Source organism: Colletotrichum jinshuiense, chromosome 2 (assembly GCF_051148585.1).
Source record: "Colletotrichum jinshuiense chromosome 2, complete sequence".
Lineage (NCBI taxonomy): Eukaryota > Fungi > Ascomycota > Sordariomycetes > Glomerellales > Glomerellaceae > Colletotrichum > Colletotrichum jinshuiense.
In genome coordinates, this window is record NC_139309.1 from 3,444,264 (window position 1) to 3,462,823 (window position 18,560).

Here is an 18,560-nt window from a genome sequence, read left to right on the forward strand (position 1 = left end):
CACTAGTAGAGCGAGTCCAGGGAGGGAGCTATCCGAGGAAACTCGCTCGGTCTGGGTCCGACAGGCGGGTGTGGTAGGGCCAGGGATTTGAGAAGAGTAATAACGACAAGCCACAATGGTCAGCCGACCTGCATATGTGGCTGGGCTCCCGGACTACGTACCTCGGTAGGTCATGGGTGGTTGCCCGTCTCCAGGCAGGTCACGGCAACTTGGACGACGTGTTGAGTCACGAGTTGAGAGCTGACGCCTTGGCTCCCTCAAGTATGTAGATAGATGCCTGAGCCCATGGCATAGATGACTCCTCGGATGCGATGGCAAGAGCGTCAAAGCACAAAGATCACAAATGTAACACGCGTATGGTACATTCGCGTAGCAATGGCAGAGGCAGAAGAGAGCGCCAGAGCGGAATGATGGCCGATAACGGCCCACTAGCCACACCTCACTTCTCCTTGCTTACGACCACCACATATTACCACACCACCACACCACCACCACACCATATCAACCACTGTTGATCTCTGGCTGAAAGCTGATACCAGGTGAGGTGCGCCAAGACAGTTTATATGCAGGCTAGGAACGCGACTGGTGGGAACTCCGGGTGGGCTGCCATCCAGAAAAGGCAGATGCAATGCATGCAGTATACGAGTGGTGTGCCTGATAGGGCATGCAATGCATTTCGCTTTGCAATACATCAGAGCGGCGGCATGCCTATGCCGAATTGTAGAATGAGGGAGGTAGAGATGAAGTATTATTTGTCCCCGCATAGTCCTGGGCAATATCGGATGTTGCTCGCTGAGTCGGTATTGTTTAGTATCTCGACTCGCTCAACTAATGACGAAGGGAGGTGGCAGAACCACACGCAAGAGATCAGACATCATTCCTGCGTTCGCAAGGAACTGAAAGCATTTGCGGACCTAAGTCGGAGGCCTTCGCTTAGTGTGGCACGGATCAGATGTCAAAGACAGAGAGGGAGCCACCTCTTGTCTTGCGTTGGCATTGGTTGGCGTTGGCTGTGCATGGTTACGACATGTTGAGATAAGCCGGAAATAATTCGTTCATGCTGGTCACGGGACCTGACATCATGTGCCGTACCAGAAGCAAGTATCTCAAAGGAACTGTGCGCTTCTTAGTCAGCATATTGAGGAGGGTACGGGGCAGTGAGGAAAGCGTCTTTGGATCCCCCACAGGGCATCGCTGCCCTGGAATAGAAATGGACAGCCGATCACGAAACCAGGCACGGGGAGAGACCTTTTCCTGCTGGTCTGTTCCGTACCTGCAGAGCGGCATGCCACGAGGTCGAGCCCGGGTTGGATGGAGGTACACTGCATAGGAGGTGGGAAATGGAAAGACCTGGCAAAGCGGGCCGCCAGGACTAAGCTGACAACGGGGTGCGTTGGTTGATGGCTTGCTTCGGCTTGAACGAGGACTTGGCTGGTCTGGCCACAAACGGCACCTCACTTCAGGGCCTGGTGTACCCAGTAAAGTTTGGGCAGGCAGGCAGGGTTAGCCAGCGTGGCTGAGCTCGCCTTGTGCAACTGCAGGCTCTGCAGCAGCCAACGGCCGCGACAGCAGCCGCAGTAAGAATCATAATCTGCTCTCGCAACGCGCTCGCTCTCTCGCTGTCTCGCTTGCAACCAAAGTTACGAGCTCTGTGACTCGCGACACATTTTCTGTTGACCTCCGAGCCTTGGCCGAACCTGAGCTCACCCGACCTTGCCAGAGACCTGCAAGACTAGTCATGACATCCAATGGCAATCCCTTGTTCCCCTGCCACTTGGTGTGAAGCGACAGCAAAAGCGAGCGGTGCAGCGAGCACGGAAGCGATCGTCTTTCCCGTTCCCCACCACCACCATTTGCGTTCCTCAGCCAGACAGCGGTAGATAATCCAGCCAGGCAGGGGGTGATCTATCTACCTAGTGGTGGTGCTGACCTATCCTACCCATTCTATACCATGACAGTTACTTTATGGGTAGATGGATCGGACAACTTTCAAGTCACGGAGGAGAGGCCACTGGAACGACAATCTCGAGCGGCTGATCTCACCGCGGATGACAAGATATAGAGGCAGAAGTAGAGCGCGCACAGCCCCACCAGAGGGCCCAAGTTTCACCGATGACCAGACATTACAGTATGCGGCGTGTTTCCAGCAGCTGGGTGCGGTGATGGTGTAGAGGGGGCCGAGTTTTGCTGCATTGAAGTTTCTACTACGTCGTCAAGTCGGGGAGCTGTCCAGTACAGGCTAGACCCTGAGATTTTCACTGACGATCAAGCGCCAGTGAGATAAGGTGACGGAAGACACCTGCCCTAATATGCTGTGCTGGCTGGGTAAGGTGCATCCCCTCAGTCGATGCGGGTATACCGGTAGCAAGATGCCCAAGGTAGTAGGGTAGTCGGTTGCGCATATCGGCAAGGTACAGACGGACAAAGAAGCATGAGAGAGGGGAGGTGGACCCCATCCCCATTCCACCCGACCTCAGCCTAGTGGAAGGTGTCGTGGTGTGCTCTGAGGGCGTTGCGTCCCACCGGGCGCTCATCAACCCTGACTTAATGCCGAAGGCGCCTTGAGCTCTGGGCTGTGAGTGGCCCTACCGCTGGCCCTACGTCACCCCACCTAGCTGCAACGGGATCATCGATGTTGTTCCGTCGCTGGAATGGAGTCGCCTACGTCTTGATCGCTGTCCCTAGTGACACATCCAGTGTGCTCTACCGCCTGCCACTCAGTTTACTACGTAGTAGCGTCAAGTCACATCAACGACATGCAGGGTCCGATGAGGGATGTTGAAATCAGCAAACCCGCCCAGTTCGTTATAATTATTAATCCCTGGGCTACAGGCACCGCGCTATGCCTTTACCTCGCCAGGCATGTTTATCGATTCACCTGTCGTGTCGTCCCCGTCTTGTCTCGTCAATAGTATCTGCTTCGTAACCGGCTTGACTACGTAAACTGGCCCTATTCTTGGTGTGCTCACTCATCATTACCGAATCTATACATTGAGTCAACGCCGATAAACATGGAGGCAACCCATAACTCCGATAAGTGGACAAGAAATCTGCAGAGCATTCGAGAAGGCTCCGTCATCTCCTCGCCCTCGGATTTTAACAACTGTTCAAGTATTAGTCATTCCTTGTTTCCAAGCACCCAACGTGTGACCGACCCCTCTGCACTCCCGCGTCAGCTGCCAAACTCGCCGTCGAAAAGACTCGGTATTCCGTCTGCCTACGGCCCCTACCTTACCACCAACTGCCTGAGTCAAACCAGTATAGCCAACCAGGTATGACAAGCCATGGGCCAAAGTAAAAAAACAAAAACAAAATAAAACAAATGAATCGAATGCAAAAGATTGACAAGAGAGATGGTGCCAGGTTCCTCTCCTCGTGTGCATCGCCCTCTACAGCCAGCGACATCCTTACACATCCCCGGACGCTTGACAGGTCAAAAAGTCAAAAACCGGTTGGGCCGTCCTCAGTCTTGGGTGTTCCCCGGCTTTCCAAGCCAAATCTACCAAACCAAACGAAGAGTGGTCATCCATCCATCCATCCACGCCAAATTTTTTTTCCTCTCCCCTCCTTCCCTTCCCTCTCTGTCTCCGTCTTTCCCCCTCTCCTGCAACACCCACCCCCCTGGTCCCGATCTCTGGACCCCCTGTACCCCTGCTCTGCCATCACCCCAGCCAAAAGTCCAAGCCTCGGGTCTTCAGCCGGGACCTCCGCTCCGCTTTGCAAGCAAGCGCGAGGTACGTACTGAGCCCTGGTGTTTTCTAAGCCCCATGTCCCACACAGGTACGTACCGTTCACCTTACTGAGAGGATGTGGATGCAAGCCCATACGTAGTGCAGCTAACTTGCTTTACCGTTTAGTCTTCCATACTTATAAGTCGCCATCCCTCCATGGTTTGCCACTGAACTTATTTCACATCACCACATCTACAAAAACATCTTTCCCAATAATCACACCATGCTGTTAAACCGACCCGCTACTGTGCAATCTCTCCAGCAACAACACTTTTATTCCAATCAGCCACAGCACCAGCACCAGCCTCACTCTCAACCACAACAATTTTACACTCAGTCACTCGATTTCGACCTTGAGACACCGTTCGACAACCCGTCTCACGATATAAACTCGTCGAGTATATCTTCTTCGCCGCTCTCAACACAGTCACTGCTCTCTCACTACTCACTGGCAAACCAGCCTGCCGACTTCTCCAACTTCAACACGTCTCATCTCTCTGTACCTAGAGGCGCAGCACGTGCTCCTACAGCCTTCGACGACTCGTCTTTAGACCCCAATAATCAGCAAGACCTGATGCAGTCAGACGCCTGGGTACTTGGAAACCACTACTCTACTAAGCCAGTTGGTCGATTGCCCCATCAACGGGAGTCTTCTCTGTCTTCCTTGGGTTCTGCCGGCCCGGCCTCGCCTTTCAACCACAACACATCAAACCCACAGATTGCTGTTACCGACTCAACACCCGATGGCCTTTACGACATGCAAGCTCACGACAGTAATTCGTTCTATCAGCTGGCAAAGTCTTTGCCGTCCTCTCACGACAACATGTACCCGAACTACAACGGGCTCAACAACATTCCGTCAGAATTGAGTGGTTACGCATCGGCACTAAACGTCCAAAGGCCGAGGTCTGACAGGGGCCTACTTCCCGCCCCGGAGCTTTCTATGGCCGGCAATAGGTCCCACCCAACCTCGCTGGCGAGCTCCATTGCGAGTGACTCACCTGCCACGCCATCGCATGGCGAGCAGGAGGATGATAGGAGGCGAAAAGCTGGTAAGGAAATTTCTCGAAGTCGCTGTGAATCTACAAGCACTAGCTTACCAGCCTTTGATTTTACAGTTTTCAGCAACGTTCCCAAGTTGGACCGCACGATGACGGACATCTACAATGATGAGCTTTATAGTCCAAACTTCACCATAACATCGGCGTCGCCGGCACATAGTCAAATGGCTGTTTCTCCCAGCAATGACGTTTTTGCCCAAAGACTACATGCTGCGAACAATCAGCATCTGAGTGCGGTGCACTCACCAGTTTCCAGCGCGTCTCGCGATAGATCACCATTCCGTCAAGGGTCGCCACTTGCGCCAGTTACTGGCCACGATTTTGGTGCTGGCATGCCAACCTCCCGTCTTAGGTTCAATTCGGCACATCAAATTCGCGAGCAGAAGAAGGCTGAGCAGGATGCTCAGATGATGAGGCAACAGATGTCAATGAAGTCCGAGCCTGAGACTCCTAAGACGATATCGCCTAAGGATGCGATGCTCGAGTTTCACGACACTGACGGCGACTCCTCTTTCCCGCTGTTTCCATCTCAAGAATCTGGGGACTTTGAAGATATTGCGAAGGCGGTAGCCTCTCAGGACCAGCAAACCAACTTCGCCAGGTCTGCCATGCACAACGGAGCTGCATTCCCTTACATGCCTACTCAGCTTCCAACCGGTATCCATATCCCTCAGCAATACCCTTTCATCGCCCACCCCCATCAGACCCAGGAGCACATGCCTCGACTCAGTTCTGCCGAATCCAGCTCTAGCATATCTGAGGGTACTCCAAGTTCGAATGGCGTACCTATGGCAAAACCAGCTGGTGCTACTGCTGATGCAGGCACGTATACCTGCACATATCACGGTTGCACGATGCGGTTTGAGACGCCTGCCCTCTTACAAAAGCACAAGCGTGAAGGGCATCGACAAACCCAGAGTATCGGTGGTCCTAGGAGAAGTGATGCGGGTATGGCCTCACCTCCCAACCATCTCAACAGTCAAGCTGGCCCCCACCGCTGTGATCGCATCAACCCAAGCACCGGCAAGCCGTGTCACACGATTTTTTCGCGCCCTTACGATTTGACAAGACATGAAGATACCATTCACAATGCACGGAAGCAGAAAGTTCGCTGCAATTTGTGTACCGAAGAAAAGACATTTAGTCGCGCAGACGCACTCACACGACACTACCGAGTCTGCCACCCGGATGTCGAATTCCCCGGCAAGCATCGTCGTCGGGGCCACAATAACGCCTAGATTTACTCAAGTTTGATGTAATGCGAACATGGCTAGACATTGGTCATTAAGACTTGGAGATCGACGTGGCTTGCAGACATTTCGACGACAAATGGCACGGCATGGCTCAGCAACAGCCCGCGATCGATCATGACGTCGGACCGCCCATCAGAATCGAATTTATGACTTGGGAGCAATGTCACGCACGAGGAAGTGTCATAGGGCATGACAGGGTCCTCCTACGATTTGCGCTCGGGCAGTTTCTGTGGCGTGGGCATGATTAGGGACGTCAATGGCTAGGATGGTTGCTCGAAGAAGCCAATGGAGGGACGGTAGGACTTGGGGGTGCAAATCCAGGGTCCTGCAGTAAGGGTCGTGCGGCATGACATCACGATGGTCTGTGCCCAACGACCCTGACGATCTTGGTGGCCCACAATGACATCATTTACTCCACCCCCTTGTTGCGACCATTTCTGCGATTCTTGCCTGTTCCGACTCTACAAGACTCCGCACAGCGACATCATGATGAGCCTTGGCGCGATCATTTTTCCCCGCTGTTCACCTATTGGAAGGGAAAAGCGAGACGAAAACGAAGACTATGACACTACCATGACCAATACCGTCATGGCATGACCTCTTGTCTTACCAACCTGTCCCCGCCCCGAACCACCCGTCGCTCCCCCCCCCATCGTCATCGACTGATATCCAACTTGTATGGGACTATTGTCATCATTGATACGAGAGGGGTTTTCAAAAAATTTGTTCAAACCATCAATTTTAAGCGCGAGCATGGGTATTTCGACTTGCTCAGCATCCTCATGTACAGTACCTAGCGCTGTTTGTATTTCTTTCCCTATTTTTTTCTATTATTGTACTATCGCGGCTGAGACGGATGTGTATTATCCTGGGGTTGTATTATAATTATTGCATGGACTAGAAAAAAAAAGGTGCGTGGGTCGGTACGGGAAAGCAGCGGGATTGACTGCACGCGACTGAATGAGTTTATGACGGGACAATGAATAAGTGTGTTATAGACAGTTAACTCTTTATGCAATGGGATTGCTAAGGCTAATTTTTTGGCAAAATTTCACTTCATATGAAACTCGGTTTTGATACAGTTAGATTATGTTTCCTAAAAAAGACTATGACAAGATTAAGAATTATTCACAACGTAGCTTTGACACAGTGGCATGCAACTGGGGCAGACGTCTTTAAGGGTGACAAACAAAGCCGCGGCTTTTCCGCCTGGCTTCAACCATTTAGATGTTTCACCTACTCACAGATTGCCTCCTCTCCCCTGGTTTTTTTTTTCAAAATCGACAAAGACATTTCAATAAACTACAGATTCGGAGACGCATTATGATGTTATTTTCGTCTTGTTGGTTGCCGTTTAATACTTCTACTCTTAGTCATATATGCTAAGCTGAAAGTGCAACCGGCGGTTTGTCTTGTTACCTCCTTTCACTATTCCTGGACATTGTCTTATCCTCCTCATGTTGGAGAAACAGAGACAGAAACAAGACTGATTTAGCGAGCCATCCAGCCTACATTTCATATTCCGTCCGTTCTACTGTCATACCTCCGGGCCGGTAACTTCCGCGGCTTCTTCCCCCAACACGGCAGCTCGAGCGGTCTGGTAGAGAGGAATAATGTCGGTCCATTTCTGAAACTAGAGTTGAATTAGGTCAGCTTATTGCCCTGTCATTCTCAATGCTAGCTTACCTGATACCAGCCCTGGGCTGCGAGCACCTCCAATCCAGGGATAGTCTCCCATCCGGCGTCCTCAGCTAGTTGCATCAGGGGAGTGTGACGGGGTTGGTAGGCCATCTCAAGTAGGACTCGCTTTCCGTCTACCGCAGTTTGATTGTGCAGCACCTTTACAAGCGTCTCCCGAAGCGAGGGATCAACCGGCTTGTCTGCAGGGATCGTGCTAACCATGACTGTTGGTGAAGTCACCAGGGTAGGCACCTCGCTAGCACTTTGAAGGGCTTCAATGCGATATTCGGAAGGGAAAGAAGCCTTCAGTGCCTCCAAGTTACGGGTGTTGCGCGCCAATGCGTATATAGGCCCAAAACCTAGAGCGTGAAGAGCGAAGATGGCAGCTCTGGTTGTTCCGCCTGACCCGATGACCATAGCAGAGTGCTGAGCGCCCGCCTGTGAATGAGACGTAATACCTGTAGACCGGAGAGAGTGAACGATACCCTGCCAGTCGGTGTTGTCGCCGAGCAGCTTGGTGTTGCCACCTCCGCCACCCGAGACCGGGATGATGGTGTTGACGGCTCCAAGGATGCGCGCAGCTTCCGAGACCTCGTCAATTTCCTTCATAATGTCGAGCTTCAGCGGGATCGTGACAGATGCACCCCCAAAGTCTGGCGAACGGATCACCTCCCGTACGTCAGCAGCGTTATCTGTCTCCTTCCGCAAGTACTTATGCGGCAAGCCAACTAGACCGAAAAGAGTGTTGTGCAGAGCAGGTGATCTTGATGCCGATATAGGCTTGCCGAAGAGGTAAAATGACTGGCTATTGATGCCTCCCAGAAGTGCCAACGCTTGCCGAATCTCTGTGGCAGACAGCTGTCCTGGGGCCGCCTTGAACGGCAGGTCGGGATGAGAAACCGGAGTGAGGCAGCCGTTAAGCACGCGGCTAAGCTTGCCGGCGGTACCCATATTGAGCGCGATAATGGGGGTTTGATGAGAGAACAACATTTCAGACTTGAACTGAGCCAAGTCATAGTTGTCCTCGATACATTTGGCAACGCCTACCAGTTTGATCACGTCTCCCCACTGGAGAGCCTTGTTGTAGAATGGAACCCAAGAACCATTCTTCCAGGACAAGCTGCCCTGAGGGTCATGATGAGAGGCAATGATACGAGACCGTCCTTTGCTCTCCACTACGGCTTGAACAACTCGTTCCGGAAGTGTCATCTCTACATCGATGAACTCGACACCCATGCGAATCGCCTTGTGATAGAGCCCCAGTCCCTGGTCATAAGCATCATCAGGGAATTTACCGCCCTGCGCCTTTGTTCGCAAGGTGAAAATGATGGGAACGTCAGCGACAGATCTAAGAAGTGCCACCTGGTACGCCACGAACTCTTCTGAGTAGTCTTGCAGCAAGTCTACACGAAGCTCGACGGCATCGGATCCAACCACAACGGCCGGTATCAGAGTCAAAGCCGAAGCCACATCCGGCACTGTTAGGGAAACGAAAAAGCTTGGGTCCTTAGCCAGTGCCTTCGTTACTTGAATGTTCTTGCCACACAGGGCGTTGACGAAGCGGCGGAAATCTAAAGGTGGTTCCTGTGGAGCCGAAGTACCCGGCGAGTGAGGGCTGAAGTACTCGAAATTGCTACATTCTTCGAAGAAAGGTTTACGCCGATAGTAAACATCTTCAATGTCCTCTCTGTAGGCCGGTCTCGACTTGTCTTGGAGAAGGTAGTCGACGACTTCCCGTGTGTTGCGATGGACCAGCAACACAGTCCCGTTGTTCTGACAATGTTCAATAAGTATTTTGCGAGCGTCGGGCGTCTCGACAATGCCTCCACCGCATGAGAAGATGTATCCGTGGCCTTGCTTCTCCAAGACGTCTCGCAGCAGGTCTGCCTCGTCTTTTCTGAAACCTTCCCAGCCCCTCGAACCTCTGATCATCTCAGGGATGGTCATGCCAGCCCGTCGCTCCAATTCCTCGTCCAGGTCGATGAAAGGTCTCTTCAGGGTGTCGGCCATCCACCTGCCAGCGGTCGTCTTACCCGCCCCACGCATACCGATGATGAAGACTGACTTATCCTTACGTACTTCCGAAAGGGATCCCGCCGTTGCCGTCTTTGGATGCTGGTCCACGCCATCAAGCTCAACGTTGAAGAACTGTGACATACTATCCCACCAGCCTGGCCATGTCTTTCCGGTACATTCCCTTTCGAGTATTGTGACAGGGCTCGGCGACACCGTCGAGAGTACACTAAAACTCATGGCAACCCGGTGATCATCGTAGCAAAAGACACTGTCCACAGGCTCTTGGAGTTGTTGATAAGGGCGACCGTTGATAATAATACCGTCATCAAACTCATCTGTCTCAACGCCAAACTTTGCCAGTTGCTCGCGCATTGCTCCGATGCGGTTACATTCCTTGACGCGCTGGTTGGCGATGCCGCTGATCTTTGTAGTTCCGGACGCCACAGCTGCCAGAACCGACGCTGTTAGAAAAGCGTCGGTCATAGGCTCCATATCAACGTGCTCGATTGCCTTCAGGCTGCCGATGGGCGGTCCAGTAACAGTTGTAGAAGTGCCAGTCTGCTCAACTGTGCAACCCATGGGTCTCAGTACGTCAATGGCAAATCGGGAATCGCCCTGAAGCGACTCCGAGCCAATGTTGGGCACGGTACAGGTAGTGCCGGTGATGGCCGCGATGGCTAGAGGGTAGGTTGCAGAACTGGCGTCGCTCTCGATCACATATTCAGCCGGGTTTTGGTAGACGGCCTTGGGAATGTGATAGGTGTTGGGCTCCTCGCTCGATTTGGTCACATTGACGCCAAACGTACGCATCATGGAGATGGTCATGTCGATATAAAACTGTGAAATTGGCTTTCCACCGACGAGTCGCAACGTGACGGGATTCTTTGCGTATGGTGCAGCCATGAGAATTGAGGACACATACTGCGATGAAATAGTTGCAGCCAGCTCAATGACTCCACCCTCGAGTCCATTAGCAGCGTCTACCTGAAGTGGAAGACTCTTTTCCTGGCCAAGGTATTTGATGCCCAGACCATTGTCCCTGAGCGCATCAACGAGAGGGCCGATTGGGCGGACCTTCATTCTGGCGTTCCCTGTGAGTATCGTCGCTGAGGCATCAGACGGGGCGCAAAGAGCCACAACAGTGGTCAAAAATCGAGATGCAGTTCCAGCATTGCCCAGGTACAGCGCATTTCTGCTGGCACTGAGCTTGCCGCCTTTGCCTTGAACAACCAATACTTCTCCGGCGTTTTCCCAGGCATATGTCGCGCCACCAAGTTGGAAGATGGCTGAGAGCATATACTCGGTGTCGTCCGAATGTAGCAGGTTTTTGATGCGGCAGGTCCCCTGTCCAAGGGCTGCGAGAATGAGTGCACGATTCGAGATACTCTTGGAGCCTGGAGGCGTAACTGTGGTATTGTGGGATTTTGGCACGCCAGGGTTCACCCGAGTTGCCGGTGCCAGAACCACCCTGATAGCGCGGTCTTCGACTATGCTGGCCTTCTGCTCGTGTGTTTTTCCAATGGCCGAAAGAAGCACAATCTTCTTCTTGGCTCCGTCGTTCTTTTTGTCAACGGCCATCTTCTCCAGTAACACATCGACAGGGCACCTTTTGCCAGCCGTCAACTTAGCCACTCTCTTGTCATGCAGGGTGGTGGGTAGGTCATAACTCGCGATGCATTTGGTGAGGCGAGCCACGGCATCGGGCCGAAGGATGCCAAGAAAACGTGCCAATTCTGCCTCCTTGACCATTCCGATAGCAACGGCCTCACCGTGCAGTAGTTGAGGAGTTAGCAGGGCTTCGTATGCGTGACCAATAGAATGACCAAAGTTGAGCAGATTCCGCAGGCCGCCCTCTCTTTCATCGCTAGAGACAACCTGGGCTTTGACGCGAGCAGAGCCCAGTACGATCCGCTTCAGAATGTCCCGAATAGGAGACAGCCTCTGAGAGGGCTCGCCCTGAGATTTGACCGCAGACAGAATGGCGGATGCATTGGCCTCAAGTGTGGCAAACTCGTCCTCGTCCCAGATGGCAGCTGTCTTGACAACCTCAGCCATGCCGTTAATGAACTCTCGCGTCGGAAGTGTCTCCAGGAAATTCAAGTCAATGTAGATGCGGAAGGGTTGCCAGAAGGCGCCGATGAGGTTCTTCCCCATGGGGGTGTCGATGGCGGTCTTGCCACCAATGGACGAGTCAACCATGGACAGCAAAGTTGTCGGCACCTGAACAAAACGAATGCCTCGCATGAAGGTGGCAGCAACATAACCAATCATGTCGCCAATAACACCCCCGCCGAGTGCGATGATGACCGTATCCCTCGTGCATTTCTGCGACAGCATCCAATCTTCGATGCCGGCCTTCGTATGACGACTCTTGGACACTTCGCCCGGCGGAATAGCATAAGTAAGAAGTCGTGTCGAGGTGGGCGCGGCGGCGTTGAAGACATTTTGGAAGGGCGGGACATAGGTGTCAAACAGATTGGTGTCGGTAATAAGGACGTAGGTCGACGTCTTCAGGTTCTCGAGAAGGTCGTGAGTCACGAAGTCGAGCCAAATGCCGTAGTCAACGATGATGTCGTCCTTGCCCAGAATCGTGATCCGGGTCGGACCTGAGTCCGAACCCGAGCCATTGACCAGTCCCATGATCAATAGCGGATGTTGGGAGGTGTTGCTGGCTACGTTGAACTCTGGCGCATCGAATTGGTTATATCGTTGGCTTCACCGAGGTGTCGAGGTTTGAGGTGTGGAAGTCAGTACTGTGTTGATGGGGGGGTTTTTTTTTCTTAGGGAGGGGCTGTGGTGTGGTGCGCCTATACCGGAGCTCTGGGAAAGTATGACTCTTCTTCCAGGTTGTTTTAATGGCTATTGTTCCCCCAGCAAATTATAAAAAATTTGCCCCGCATGTCCCTGACTGAAGGGCAAGGGTGGTCCTCAGCATGCAAGGGACCGCCAGTTGTAGGTATCGTATAGCGACTACTGTTGGATTTCATCGAATGAACAGTCACCCATTTACTAACTGGGGTGTTGTACGTGCAGTAGTGACCCACACATATCACATGGCCCAGCAACCCACCCCACTTGCACTTTATTTCAGATTCTAGAGGAGGAAATACAGCAGTGAAGACAAGGAGTATAGCAACTAAAATAACAAGATAAATAATACAAAAAGTATTATAATATAAATATATATATATATATATATAACTAGCAACTTAAAGGTAATATTTCTTTTATATTTTATATATTTATATTTAAGTTTTAAAATATACTAACTATAATATATAATAAAAGCCTGAATTATATAGATACTATATATTAAAATATAAATAGAATTTTAATTTTTAATTTTGTTTTTTGTTTTTAAATATAAATTATTCTTATAACTTTATAAATAATATATATATATATATATATATATATATAAAATAACTTTTATATTTTTACTTATTATTTATTATTTATATTAGTTAATTAAAATATATTATATAAATTTAATTTAAACTACTTTTAATATTATAAAATAAGTTTAATCTACTTAATATATATATAATATATATAGTCTCTTTATATTTACTATATTATATATAGCTAATTTTTTTATCTTTATATTACTAGTTTTAATAATATATTTTTATTTATCTATATTAGGTAATATTTTAAAATATATTTAATATCTTACTATTTTTAGTATATACTAAATATTTTATATATATAAATCAGCTTTTTTAAAGTTAACAACTAAAAAAAACTTTATTATTTCTTATTAGAATCTAAATATAGAGTTATAACTTTAAACTAAGAAAATAAAGTAAATATACTAAAAATTAAGTATTATATTTTTCTAAAGTAAGACTTACTATTATATATATATATATATAATATTACTTTTAATAATATTAAATAGTTATTATTAAACTTTTAAAGAATAATATAAAAAGAATTTATTTAAATTTAAATATACTATTTTTATATAATAACTAGTATTAATTAAAATATAAATTTAACTACTTTAAATATTATTTTTAAAATATTTTAATTTCTTTCTAAGAAACTACTTAAAAAGTAGATATAAGTTTAAGTTTAATAAAAACTATATTTATAATCTAAGTTTATATATAATATAGCTTTTATATAATATTTATATTTAATATATTGTTATTAAGTTAATATAAAATATTTAAATAAGTATAAAGAATTATATAATTATTAAGCTTTTAAAAATTTAGTATATATTTATTTTTCGAGATATATTAGTAAGTATTCTAGTAAAAAAAGTATTATAATACTAATAAAACCTAATATTAACTAGTAGTATAGTAATATATATTATATTATCTTTACTATAAATATTACTACTATTACTACTATAAATAGAGGTTTTATACTTTCTTTTTTATATATTTTAAATAAACTATAATATAAGTTTAATAAATTTTTATTTTTTATTATATATTAAACTAGATTTATTAATATAAAAGCTATATAATATATCTATATAGCAAGTAGTATATTATAGTAAGTAGTATATTATTACAGCGCTAGTAGAATATATAATAAGGATTACTAGATAAAGCTAATTTAATATTACGTAATAAGGTATATAATTAGTAGCTGTTTGCTATAAGCCTATATAGAGATAGCTAGCTACACCTAGCTCTACTATAAAGAATTTTCCCTTTTTTACCTTTAAGTCTTTATAAGTAAGTTAATATAGTAGTATGTCAACTTATCTAGATTTACTTTATACTAATATATTCTTTTAATTCTATACTCTTTATCTTTAAAATAACTTTTCTCTATATATAAATATATAATTCTCTTTAATTAAAAGTCGAATTATCTTTACCCTTTAAGCTATTTAAAAAAAAACCCTAAAAATATCTATATAAAGAGCTACTTCTACCTTTAAGGTCTCTAAATTAACTTTCTATTACTAATATACTAGATATATTATATTAGGTAAAAGACAACTAAATTTAATAAAGATAACTATAATAAAAGAGGAAGTAATTTTTAGATAAGTTATTAACCTAATTAATTAAAAGGTCCCTTTTATTATATAAGGTAAATAGTATCTTTTCTTAATATATTAATAGATAGGTTCTATATATATATTATATTTTAAAATTAAAATAAATAGATTATAAATAATATTAATTTAAATTAGTTAAAACCTTTAATTTATATATATAGATTTATGTAAAGGGTTTTATTATCTTTTAGTTTTTAATAGCTATAATAGCTATAAATTAACTAACTTTAAAAAATATAATAAGAAATAAAGCATTATTACTTTTTATATACTTTTTTATTTATTATATAAGCTTTAGCTTTTTAGTATTAACTATTTTAGATTATAAAAGTATTTATATAGTAAGGAAATTAAAAATATAATATATATATAGATTAAAAATATTATAAAAGATAGCTTTTTTTATACCTTTAAAGTAGTATTTCTTACTTTAATAGATTTAACCTTAAAGTAGTTATTTATTATTTACATTTTAAACTAAAGATATTAATATTAGTAACCTTATAGTTAAATAGCTAAAGCTTTTAAAACCTAAACATATTAACTATAATACTAAAAGATATATAAAATACTACCTTTTTTTAAAAATAATATCTACTAGTATTAAGGTAGCTTACTATTATTAAAGCTAAAAACTATAAGCTTTATATAGAAATAAAAGTATTAAGTAAACGCTAAAAGATAAAAAAGACCTAACTATAATATTAAGGGTTACTTAATATTACTAAAGTAAAAGTATTATAAATAGAAAAAAGTAGTATTAATACTAAAAAGGAAAATAACCTTTAAAAAAAGGGTTATATAAAAGGTGTTAAACTATATATATAATAATAAAGTAATTAGAAAAAGGCTAGATATAATATATAAACCTACAAAGTAATTTAAAATAATAATAATAAAAAAGGTAATAAATAGTTTTAATTAATTTTATACATTATAGCTAAATTAACTTATATAAAAAATATAAAGGTTTAAAAAACTATACTACTAATAATAATATACTATTTACTATATAGGTATATTATTTATTATATTTAATAGTTTTAATAATAAGCTAGTAAGTTAAAATAACTTTATAATTTATTAACTTAAGTTAATTTAACTTTAAAACCCCCTTACTAATATATATAGTAAGTAATATATTATAGTAAGTTAAATACTTCTTACTAACTACCTACTATTTATATAAGTTAATTAAACTATATTATATAAAATTAATTAAAACTACTTATTATTTTCTTTTTTAAAGATTTTTTAAACTACTTTATATTTATATATATTATATTTAGATTTTTATAGTTACTATATTACTATATATTTAACTTTCTATCTTTATATAAATACTTTTTAAAAGTATTTTTATCTTTAATACTTAATTATTTTCTTTTCTATTTAGACTACGTATATTATAACTATATTAAATAACGTTTTAAACTCTAATTAGTTTTTTTATAGCTATTAAGTGTTTATTTAATACTTTAGTTACTTTAGTAAGTCTATAGCTATTAGTTTTTAAAAAGATTAACTTATATATTAACTTATTAACTTATTAATACTTTTAGTTTTTAAATTAACTAATTTATAAAAGAATATTAATTAAGATTAATATTAATAAAAAATTATAAATTAAGTAAAGCTTTAAAGAGCTTTATTTACTATAATTAGTATCTTTAGGTTTTAAAAACTTAAACTTTTTAACTATAAGTTAAATAGTATTAATATTTTTAATTTAAAATCTAAGTAATAAAATACAACTTTAAAGTATAAATTATAAAGTTAGCTTATTAAAACTAGTTTATATTTTTTATTAAAGTAAAAAGTATTAAATTAAATATTTAAAAAAGTTATCTTTAGTAATATAATTTATATATATATATATATATTATCTTTTTAATATTTATATTATATTAGGCTTTTAGTGTATTAAAATAATTAATATTAAAAGGCTAAAGCTTTAATTTAAGTAAATATTATTTATATTATTATTATTTTATTTTTAATAAATATACTATTTAATATAGAATTAACTATATATATTAAAAAAGATAAAGTTTACTTTTTATAATAATATATTAAAATAATACTTAACTATCTATATATTTACTTAAAATAATAGAAATCTATTTATAGTTATTAAACTATTTTATATAAAGCCTTTTATATTTTATAAGAGTTAAAAGTTATAATAATCTTTTTATAAAATAGTATTTTAATTAAAATTATAGGTATTATAATTTTATATTTTATGTTTTATAAGTATATTTTATATAAGTAAAAATTATACTAATATAACTATAATGTTTTTAGTTAATATCTTTTAATAGTTAATTAAGTTAAAAATAATATTATATAAAGCTTTCTATTTATTATAGTTTAATATATAGTATGTTATATTTATAAAAGAAGTAATTAACTATATTTTATATATTATTAAGTTAAATTAAAAGTTTTTACTTATCTAGATTAATAGTTTAAAAATTTTAGTATTTTTTATTATAGTTATTATTATAAATAAAACTATATTTTACTTTTTAGTAGTTAATATATTAGTAGTAAAGTATTAATTTAAATATGTTTAGAAATAAAGATTACTTTTAATATAAATAGATTTAAACTATTTTAAAGCCTTAGTTATAAAGATAATATAACTTTTAATTAAAAATAATTAATTATTATATATAGAGAAACTTTATTATAAAGGTAAAAAGTATAAATTTAGATTAAAGTAAACTACTTACTATAATAAGCTACTTAATATATATATATATATATATATTAACTTTAACCTACTTTCTATTAATATACTTATTAATAAAAATATAAACCTCTACTAATAGATTATATTCTTTAGATATATAGTAGTACTTTTTTTTTAAAAAAGAACTTAGGTTTTATTTTTAATAAGCTGGAATAATAGACGACTATAAAACAGTAATCTTAGGGATGGAATTATATATATTAATTAAGATACCCTTCTCTTAAGACTACTTAAGGTCGTCTTATATACTAAGATAGATAAGTAGTTAGATAGGTAGATAGCTATAAGATTAGCTAATAGTATATCCTTAAGGTTGGCTAATAAAATAGCTATATAATTAGCTAATTAAATAGCTAATAAGATAGCTATAGGGTTAACTAATTATATACTATTAGGTGGTATATACTTATCTTTTTTTATAGTATAGTTAGTCCTTTTAAATAGCTAGCTTTATACCTATTAATATCTATTTTCTAAACTATTATATAAGAAATATAGAAGTATTAATACTAATTAGTAAATATTTAGTAAAAGGTTGGTTATTTATATCTAGAAGAGGAAGATCTATAGCTATAAGGGTTATAATCTTTAAGCTTTAGTCTAATAATATAGTAATACCTAACTATTTATATCTATCCTTACTTAATTTAAGCCTATAGCTAAATCTGTTATAATTTTAAAGCTTCTTCCTATATAAAGGGATTAATATAAAAGGAAAGAATATAAAGTAATGCCTTTACAATTAAGACTAACGTTAAACTATTAGTAAGGTGAATCTATTATATTATAAGCGCTAACTAAGTATAATAAAGAATCTTATAGCAGCTATATCTATAGGTAGGTATAACCCTACTACTACCTATTTAGTAAATATTATCTCTTTTAGTAGCCTTTAATAGGGGAGAACCTTAAGGTAGATTGTAATCTTATAAAAAAAGAAATACTAATAATAAAATATAATAAAAATAGTAGTAGTTATTATAGTAGTAATTATAAATTAAGAAATTAGCTAGAAGATATAAATATAAAGCT

The 18,560-nt window shown here is 41.0% G+C and overlaps 3 protein-coding genes across 3 annotated transcripts; 2 read left to right on the forward strand and 1 right to left on the reverse strand.

Annotated features, from left to right (window-relative positions):
- Positions 1–3,011: 3,011 nt before the first annotated feature.
- On the forward strand, positions 3,012–3,429 carry EsH8_II_000927 (uncharacterized protein; the record flags this gene model as incomplete). Its single annotated transcript, XM_083264225.1, has 2 exons — positions 3,012–3,272; positions 3,364–3,429. The coding sequence occupies 2 exons, from the start codon at positions 3,012–3,014 to the stop codon at positions 3,427–3,429; spliced, it is 327 nt and encodes a 108-aa protein (XP_083121547.1).
- A 525-nt stretch (positions 3,430–3,954) lies between these two features.
- On the forward strand, positions 3,955–6,030 carry EsH8_II_000928 (stress-regulated transcription factor RPN4; the record flags this gene model as incomplete). The annotated part of the gene is made up of 2 exons (XM_083264226.1): positions 3,955–4,783; positions 4,850–6,030. 2 exons carry the CDS (start codon positions 3,955–3,957, stop codon positions 6,028–6,030), a joined length of 2,010 nt encoding a protein of 669 aa, XP_083121548.1.
- Positions 6,031–7,582: 1,552 nt separating this feature from the next.
- Positions 7,583–12,381, reverse strand: EsH8_II_000929 (pentafunctional protein ARO1p; the record flags this gene model as incomplete). The annotated part of the gene is made up of 2 exons (XM_083264227.1): positions 7,583–7,678; positions 7,732–12,381. 2 exons carry the CDS (start codon positions 12,379–12,381, stop codon positions 7,583–7,585), a joined length of 4,746 nt encoding a protein of 1,581 aa, XP_083121549.1.
- Between the last annotated feature and the right edge of the window lie 6,179 nt (positions 12,382–18,560).